The sequence below is a fragment of the Triticum aestivum genome, chromosome 6D (genome assembly GCF_018294505.1).
Source record: "Triticum aestivum cultivar Chinese Spring chromosome 6D, IWGSC CS RefSeq v2.1, whole genome shotgun sequence".
In the NCBI taxonomy this organism is placed as follows: domain Eukaryota; kingdom Viridiplantae; phylum Streptophyta; class Magnoliopsida; order Poales; family Poaceae; genus Triticum; species Triticum aestivum.
Window position 1 is genome coordinate 426,396,148 of NC_057811.1, and position 8,463 is coordinate 426,404,610.

At 49.4% G+C, this 8,463-nt stretch overlaps 1 protein-coding gene across 2 annotated transcripts; it reads left to right on the plus strand.

Annotated features, from left to right (window-relative positions):
• Positions 1–6,214: 6,214 nt before the first annotated feature.
• On the plus strand, positions 6,215–8,204 carry LOC123145564 (cyclin-D3-1). 2 transcript variants are annotated; one of them, XM_044564998.1, is made up of 4 exons: positions 6,215–6,923; positions 7,122–7,208; positions 7,280–7,393; positions 7,518–8,204. In XM_044564998.1, exons 1-4 carry the CDS (start codon positions 6,591–6,593, stop codon positions 7,740–7,742), a joined length of 759 nt encoding a protein of 252 aa, XP_044420933.1. In that variant the 5' UTR covers positions 6,215–6,590; the 3' UTR covers positions 7,743–8,204. The 2 variants fall into 2 exon arrangements, with proteins under 2 accessions (XP_044420933.1, XP_044420934.1); XM_044564999.1 differs by having other exon boundaries at positions 7,294–7,393.
• The last annotated feature ends 259 nt before the right edge of the window (positions 8,205–8,463 follow it).

Below are 8,463 nucleotides of genomic sequence, written 5' to 3' on the forward strand. Positions count from 1 at the left end.
TGAGTGGGTTTCGGCCGCCCGGCGGAGAGAAAAAAGAAGACGAAAGTCGGTCTCGATCGAGCCAGGGAGGAAAGGGAGAAAGAGACAAGCGGTGCGGGAAATTGACCTTTCGCCCTCGGTCGGCTTCTTTCACGATCTGTTTTGCTGCTGCGTGGATCTTCGTGGAAAAAACTTGGGGGGTCTACGTCTACCCACCCACCAGCTGCTTTCACGAGCATCTGATTCGCCCGCCACTGTGTATATATATATATCTGTCTCGCTCTCCTTATTTTCTTCATAGAAACTCTGGTGAACGCGACGGGATCATGGAGCCTGGCCAGCTAGAGGCTATTATTGGTCGCAAGGCAGCCGTCCTCTCGGCGTCTCTTAACACGCATGCGAACGTACGCGCCGGGATGCACATGCAGAGCGAGATGCACCGGATCGGAGCCGTGGACGGGGGAAATGCAGCGGGAGGGGAGGAGTAGTCCGGCACGCGACTCATGGGCCTCTGCAGATCGCTCCGTGCGTTGATGATAGATACAGGCGTGTGTACTGGTCCGTTGCGACGTAGGCACATAATTAGGGACGTACGAAAAGAAGGAGCAAAGTCTTTCGGGACACATGGAATTGTCAGGGGAGCAACGTGTGTGCGCTCGATGCCAGCACGTCGATGCGGGACAGATGAGGCGGGTCGCCGAAGCAATGCTGGGGTGACTGTTTCGGTGGGGGTGGGGCGCGGCGGCTCGATCGGTCGGTCGGTGCCCTGTGCCGCCCGCGCGCGCGCACGAGCGTGGCGATCGGAGGCGCGGAGCACGTGAGTCTCTGCTGCTAGATCGCCGTGCGGCAATGGCGAAGACCCCGCCGGCTACCGTGGCCGAATTGACCTACGTACGTACGTGTGCCCCGATCCATATCTGGTTGCGCCGTGCACCTCGCTGGTTCAAAGATGCTATGCTGCTGTTTCTTTTGCGATCGAGGAGCCGATTACCAAGTGATAGCCACAGTTTCTTCCCCTTCATTGACGTATACAAAGCCAGGGTGCTCAACTGGAGGGTATAGAGCATCCAAACTGATATGCATACGATACTAAGATTGTACGAGTATGCATGGGCAGTGTCGTACAAGAATCGGACGCTGTGTTTCATAGTATGCAACTTGTGTGATGAAACAGCCCAGCTCGTGAAGAGCAGGCTACAACTTGTGTGAGCTGGATTCGCGACTGGACGTGGGAGAGGAGGAGTGGGAATCGGGTTATATGGCATTAAGGCCTGGGTGCGGGAATTCGTTGTGGGATTAGCTATTCCAATCCCACACCCAGCCGAGCTTGAAAACCCGTAGACCAGGGATCACATTCCCACCCTGGGATTCGTTCCCGGGATACAAATCCCATTCCTAGCGGCTGTTCCCATCCCGGGATACAAATCCCATTCCCAGCGGCTGATTCCATCCCGGGTTTCAAATCCCATTCCCAGCAGCTGGTTCCATCCCGGGATACAAATCCCATTCTGTGGCTCCGGACGTAACTCAATCCCATAGGCAGTGTTTCCAGTCGCAATTGGCAGCCAAAGCAGGCAAACACCAACAACCCAGGAATTCCATACCAGTTCTGTGTTTCCTTGTCAAATCCAATACCACGAACGCAAAACATGACACGGTCTCTTGTTTGCTCGGTTCTCACAAAGAGCAGAGACTACCCTTGGGTAACACAGGAATGTTGGGTGCATTGGGTCTCAGTGCAATCTCTATGTTCAGCATTCAAAGACTTATGGTGAAATTTGAAACAGTTTGACAAAATTTGTACCACGTATAGTATCTATGAAACTAGCCGGGAGGCATAGGATGTGATTGCACTGGAAACAACACTAAATTATGTTTACATTTTAGGCGGCCATAAACATACGATGATCTAACAGATTGATTGATAAATGTACGAGGATCTGACGGCTGGGATATATTTAGACATCGTTTGTGAACATTGATGATTGTGATATGATAATTATAAAGGTTTAACGGACGTGATATATTTAGATACAATTCCGAAAAAACATCAATGACAATAAGCACAATTATAAAGGTCTAATTGACGTAAATATATTTAGGTATGAAGAGTGACAGGGGCAGATAATATTTTGATGTATGTCTGATGTTGATAGCTAAACACACAACAACAAAAGATTGAAGCTTTCGCCAATGGCAACACGTGTATAGGGTGACCGCGGAAAGGTTTAAGGCACTGCGGAGACCAAACCTTGCGAAATTGCTGCCTCTATCCCTGGGTATGAATATCTAATAGCAATCCATTAATTAGCCCGTACAAAAATTTCTACTAATTGAGTACACAGATGTTTTTTATTCTCATGATAATTTGTATCAATCCTTTTTTTGTTGTCATGTTGTGAATTCGGTAAATAACATGACTAGATAAACAAATTTCGTACTTTCTATAATCCGTACTCCCACCGCACCAATATTTGAATTGCAAAAACGTCTTACATTCTGATACAGAGGTAGTAGTTCAAAAAATATGTGTTTGAATTGAGATTGAAGTTCCGGGCGTAGATACGGGAAATGAGGAGGTATGCATATGGGTATCTACAATTTTTGCTAACTTTTGACAGTGAAGTATACATGTACACACCGAAGCCTCGTATACTAAGCTAGTGTAAGAAAAAAGTAGGCATGTACTCCACGTCGTCCCGTCGATTGCACCGTACTCACGGCGTACCAGGTACGCGCCCGCGATCTAGCCAGCCGCGCCCAACAAAAAAATGGCCCGAGCCCGGATCGGATGCGCCCGAACGCAGCAGCGCGCGACCCCTCGGCCTCGGTGCGAAGTTACTCCTCGGTTCACGTCAGGTTTGACCGCCAGAAAGCAACCGTGCTGCGCTGCTGGACTACCGGAGGCCGTGCCCGTGCCTGCGCCTATGCCTGTGTTCGGTACGCTTTGCAGGCATGCGGCAGGAGCAGCGGAAAGACGAAACTGCCCCTCCCCCTCGGGCCCCGCCACCCGGACGCGTCCGCTGCCCCGCATGGTCACCCTCACATGGCGCGCGCAATGGCCGAACTGCCCCCTACCCTTCCGTGCCACCGCCCCCCATCCGTCGTCCCGTCCCACATGGCCTGCGCAATGCCCGAACTGCCCCTCCCCACGCCTTGGCCACATCTCCGTTGGCGCCAGCGCCTGCCGCTGATGGAAAATTGCCGGGGTGGTGGCCGCCTGCCACATGGCATATGGGCCGGGTCGTGCCACCGAGGCGCTGTCCTACGTGTAATCCTCTCTGCCCCTTTTGCGCCCAGGGGCCCGGGGTTCTCCAGGTTTCGCATCTAATCCAGAGCAACGTTCGCGGCATTACGAGATTGCAAAACGTTCGCAGCGTTGCAAGTTTGCGAACCACGGGTGGCTATGACGCTACATGCACCAGCAGAATGCTACCCCGTGCGCCACAAATTAGAAATACTCCTACTAGGAGTAACAACATTGCAAACAATATAAACACTTTCTACAAGTATGTCTTCTGCCAAAACAGCTGTACCAAGGGGTGAACGTATGCACAAGATGTAGTGGGAGCCGGTTGATGCCTCAGGGAGATTGGAATCTGGCCAAGAGTGTGAGCATTGCTCGATGACAGCATTCACACGGGCTTGCGCCCAAATATATGTCCAAATTCCGTCGACTTGTTTAGTAACAACATTAGGCACAGCTTCTTCAAAGCGGATACGCGTACACAGTTTTCCATGCCATTAGCTATGGTTAAAGCATCGTTAACAGTTTTGCGAATGACAAAAGCAAAACACTATAACCAAGGTTGTTGTTCTAACAAGTTTACTGAATAACTTTTGTATTACGTGGTATGTACTTCCTCCATACAAACACTCTTATATTTCTTTACAGAGGGAATAGGATTTTCTTTATCAGGAACAAAGTTGGGCGGTGTGACTCGGTATAAGATTGTTTCCGTTCGAAACCGCATCGATAATAAGATCCGCCGATTTACATTGAGGAGGTCAGCACGACGGTGGACCCTACCAATTACGGAAAGTGTAAGTGAACATTATTTCTTAGCGTAGTTAAATTCAATAATCATCTTGCCAGTGTCATAAATTGTGGGTTTATGATCGAGATGTATGAAGTGATTAAGCAACAACTTAAAGTTTCGTCATATAGATTCTACAAACTGTGTATGAAACGGTTGTTATATGCCAAGAATTGAAATATGTGGTTAATAGTTAACCTTTAATTGTCGAACACATAAACACGATTGTTACCTGTCTAGGTTATATTTTTTACTAGAGCACTTTTTCTAAAATTATACCATAAATTACACGTCTTTTTCGAGAAAAAAGTTGGATGTTTGAAGGTCCAATTCAAGGTCTACTGCTTTTCATGAAGCCTTGAGCGGGATGTCGACACCGTGGAGTCACCTCACATCGACAACTCTGCTAAATAACTCATTTTTTGGCAAGGGCCCTTAAGAACAACATAAAATTGCAATGTAGCCCTTCTTCCACAATGGCCTTCCGCTTCGAGCCGGATCCATCGCCTCCGGGGAAGAACCACTTGGGGCGAGCAGATCGTTGTGCCCCTACATCCAGCATGAAGTATTGGAGGAAGCAAAGGATGCAGATATTGAAACCAAAGTCGAACTGCCTCCCTGTTGGGCATCATAGATGGGAAGAATATGATGAGCCAACGAAGATGAATATCAGAACTCTGAGCAGCAAGCGACCGTCCTTCGACTGGAAGAGCCAGTAATGGAGCGGCTAAGACCAACAACCAACCGCGAGGAACTGATCTTCTCAAAGAGAAAGACTAGATCAGCGAGCGTCGTAGCTCGTGCTCGAACACACTGGTAATAAACTCATGATGGAGCAGTTGTACCTTCTGCTCCAAGGCCTTCACCGGAGGTAGATCCGACAATACCCAATTCCATAAAAGATAGCCAAGCAAGCATGGCCCACCAAAACCCTCCTCGTCGCCGTGACGATGTAGGGAAAAAGGAGCAACATCTTCTTCAACTCGATCTAGTGAAGTGCAAGTCTTATTGGGAGAGCCCTCGTCAGATCACTCCCCACCCAAGGCCATGGAAGATGAGAAGAGAAACGCTTTGAAGGTCACCGCTCGATATCTGCACATGCCAGTGGGGAGCTCAAGACCGTCATAGTATCAAACTCCATAGTGGCAGTACACACCCTAGATCTACTGTTTTTAGGGAGAAGCCGCTCTCCCGACTTCAATCCGCACAACGGAACCACCGGAGGCGGGAAGGGAGAGGAGCCGAGATAACCCAGGCCGCCAGGCGACTCCCATGGAAAACGAGAGGAGGGAGAAGAAAGTGATGAGATAAAAGTATCTCCCCCAAAACAATATGTGTCTGTATTGTGATCCTTTTGGCGGTACTCAGACGCACAATGGTCATGATGACGGAGCTCATCAGACCAGTGGAGGTCTCGGTTCCGACCTTTCCCGACGTTCGCTGGAAACGTGCAAAATGCCTCCAAGAAAGCGTGCATGCGCCACTCGCGCTACTCATAGTCGCCGCACTGTCCTAGGCGACCGGAGGAAGAAATCCAAAAGACAAGCGCAGCTCCTACCAGCCCGTGTCCACGAACGTGCCTCCTCGTTTGTCGTGGCGTGCGCAATGTTGGTTCTAGAGTGTCGTTTCTTACAAGCGGATTTGCCACGAAAGAAATTTTGTAGCGACCGAAGCACGAAAATCACAATCTAATTTTCTTTTAGTAAAACAGAAAAGCAGAGACTAATTTTGGCACCCAAATGTTGTGAATTTTTCAGACCCCCGCTTGCATCCATTTATTACAACGAGCAAGAAAGAAACCGTAAAAACACAATCACCATGATATTCTCCATACACATATACAAGGAAAGATCTCCGAGATTACAAAACGGTGTTTCTTCCCATGTTTGTTTTGCAAGCAAATAAGCCAAGAAACACATCACCACATTCATCATATTACTAACCTAGAACAGAGGCTAGTCTAGAAGCAGAGGAGATAAATAAGAAAGGAAACAAACGCACCGAGCGACACGGCGCACGCGAAATCCGAGCCAGTGTCGTGGCCGCAAAGGATCCGCGCTCCCAGGAAAATGCCAAAAACGAAACAACTCCGCCAGGAAGTCGCATGCGGTTTTGCGCCCGCCCCCCCGCGTCGCCCCCGAAATAGCGGCCGCCTCCCCCCGCCTCCGGCCGCGCCCTACAAAGCCAAAACCCTCGCCCTTCTCCCCCACTCTCGCTCCCCGCTTCTACAGTGGGTAGGCAGACCCTCCTCTCCTCTCCTCCCTCCTCCCCCTCCGCTCCTCATCTCGTCTCCACTTGAGCAGAAGAAGAACGCAGCAGGCAGAAAAAGGAAAAAAATAGATTATCCTTTTCGTTTTATCTCTTTGACGGATCAAGAACAGGGGAGGGAGATTGGAGGGGGAGGAGGAGGAGCAATCGGGAGGGAGAAGTATAAATTCGCAGGAAGAGACGAGGGATTCGGCGTGGATAGATAGATAAATAAATCAGTTCGCATCGGTTTATTGATTGCTCATTAACCCAGCATTCCTTTCCTGCCGCTGCCATTCTCGGGAGGTGGTAGGCGGAGTCGTCAGCATGGTTCCATCCGGGTACGACTGCGCCGCCTCCGTGCTGCTCTGCGCCGAGGACAACGCCGCCATCCTCGGCCTCGACGACGACGAGGACGACTGCTCCTGGGCGGCGGCGGCGGGGTCCGCCACCCCGCCGCGCGTCGCCGCCGATGCCGCCGCCGCGGCGGAGGGGTTCCTGGTGGACCACCCCGTGCAGTCCGACGAGTGCGTGGCGGCGCTCGTCGCGACTGAGAAGGAGCACATGCCGGCCGACGGGTACCCCCAGATGCTGCTGCGCCGGGCCGGGGCCCTGGATTTGGCCGCCGTCAGGAGGGACGCCATAGATTGGATTTGGAAGGTGAGCCCCCCCGCATCTTGATTTGATTCCAATCGCCGCTTACCTGTGCCGATGGCGCGGCGCCGAGATGTGATGGGCCGGATTCGTGTAAAGATGCCTTTTTTTACCCGTTCTAGTGGCGATTTCTCGTTGGATTGATGCCCGATGGTGCCGCCCCGATGTGATTGCTGATTAAATCTGCAAATTCTCTGCTCATAGGTCATTGAGCATTTCAATTTCGCGCCGTTGACTGCGGTCCTGTCTGTCAACTACCTTGATAGGTTCCTCTCCGTCTATCCCCTTCCTGTAAGTCTTATTACCATCATCATCTCAGTAGCAACTGAAGCAAACCCTGCTAAAATCCCTTAATCACGGAGGAGTTGGTGTTCAGACCTTCAGAGATTGCTGCAAGTGTTGCACTTGCTGCATTTGGGGAGCGCAATACTTCAGTAGTCGAGCGGGCTACAACTACCTGCAAGTACATAAACAAGGTAGTGATCAGCTCAATGTTATCACTTACTAAACCATTTGCCCGCCACTAAATGGTAACCTGTAAATGCAATGATGCGCTTGAATTGTTACTTCATTTGCCTAAATACCTCTTATGTCTCGCAGGAGCGAGTGTTAAGATGCTACGAACTGATTCAAGACAAGATAGCAATGGGAACCATTGTCCTAAAGTCAGCTGGATCATCAATGTTCTCTGTGCCGCAAAGCCCGATAGGTGTGTTGGATGCTGCTGCATGTCTCAGCCAACAGAGTGATGATACTGCTGTTGGATCTCCAGCAACATGCTACCAAGCCTCTTCGGCAAGCAAAAGGAGGAGAATTGGCAGATGACTGGTCTCATGTCGTGCTGTGCTTCAGGTGTGTTGCTCACCGTTTTGGCCGTTTTGTTGTTTCAAACATCTCAATTCAGTTTGGTCACTCGAGAACTATAGCGTGGTCAAGTAGTTGCTGGAAGGAACAAAAACACCATAGTCAATACTTGACCCATAAAAACAAACAGTTCACCGCGAGCCTGTTCATGCAATCGACATATGTAAGGGGCATGCTAAGCTGTTAGTGTCCAGAGATGCATGCTAGTGTAGGCAGAGATGGAGCAAGGAATTTGCATGTTGTAGAGATGAGAGCTCTATTGCCCTGTTTTGTATTTTGGTTCCATATTCAGTTTCCAATGAACTTTGGGCAAGGGCTGCTCTGATCATTGAGGCGGTGAATGAAAATGATCCAAAAAGGGATCGGCTGAGATACAGAACAGTTTATATTTGTTCTGATGAGTTATAAATTTTGTCGACATTATTTGTTGTTCCATTTTATTTTCCTTTTTCTGTGATGTCTACTATTATGTCATGATCCTTGATTGCAACTGTGCTTGTCTACCCAATCCTTTATTCGTCACCCGTTGAAGAATCAATGATAAATAAATGATCTTCTTTTCAAGATTCCAACACTAGTTCAGTAATTTATGGGATCAAATATATAGCATACGGGATGCTTGTTTCCTTACAAGTGCATTACTCTTTACCATTTGATTTGGAGTATAATTTATATGTTAAGG

Excerpts from the sequence above, each read along its gene's own strand:
- LOC123145564 (XM_044564998.1), top strand. The coding sequence starts at position 6,591 with ATGGTTCCATCCGGGTACGACTGCGCCGCCTCCGTGCTGCTCTGCGCC. Across the intron at positions 6,924-7,121 it reads CCATAGATTGGATTTGGAAG|GTCATTGAGCATTTCAATTT; the intron begins GTGAGCCCCCCC and ends CTCTGCTCATAG. Across the intron at positions 7,209-7,279 it reads TCTCCGTCTATCCCCTTCCT|GAGTTGGTGTTCAGACCTTC; the intron begins GTAAGTCTTATT and ends TTAATCACGGAG.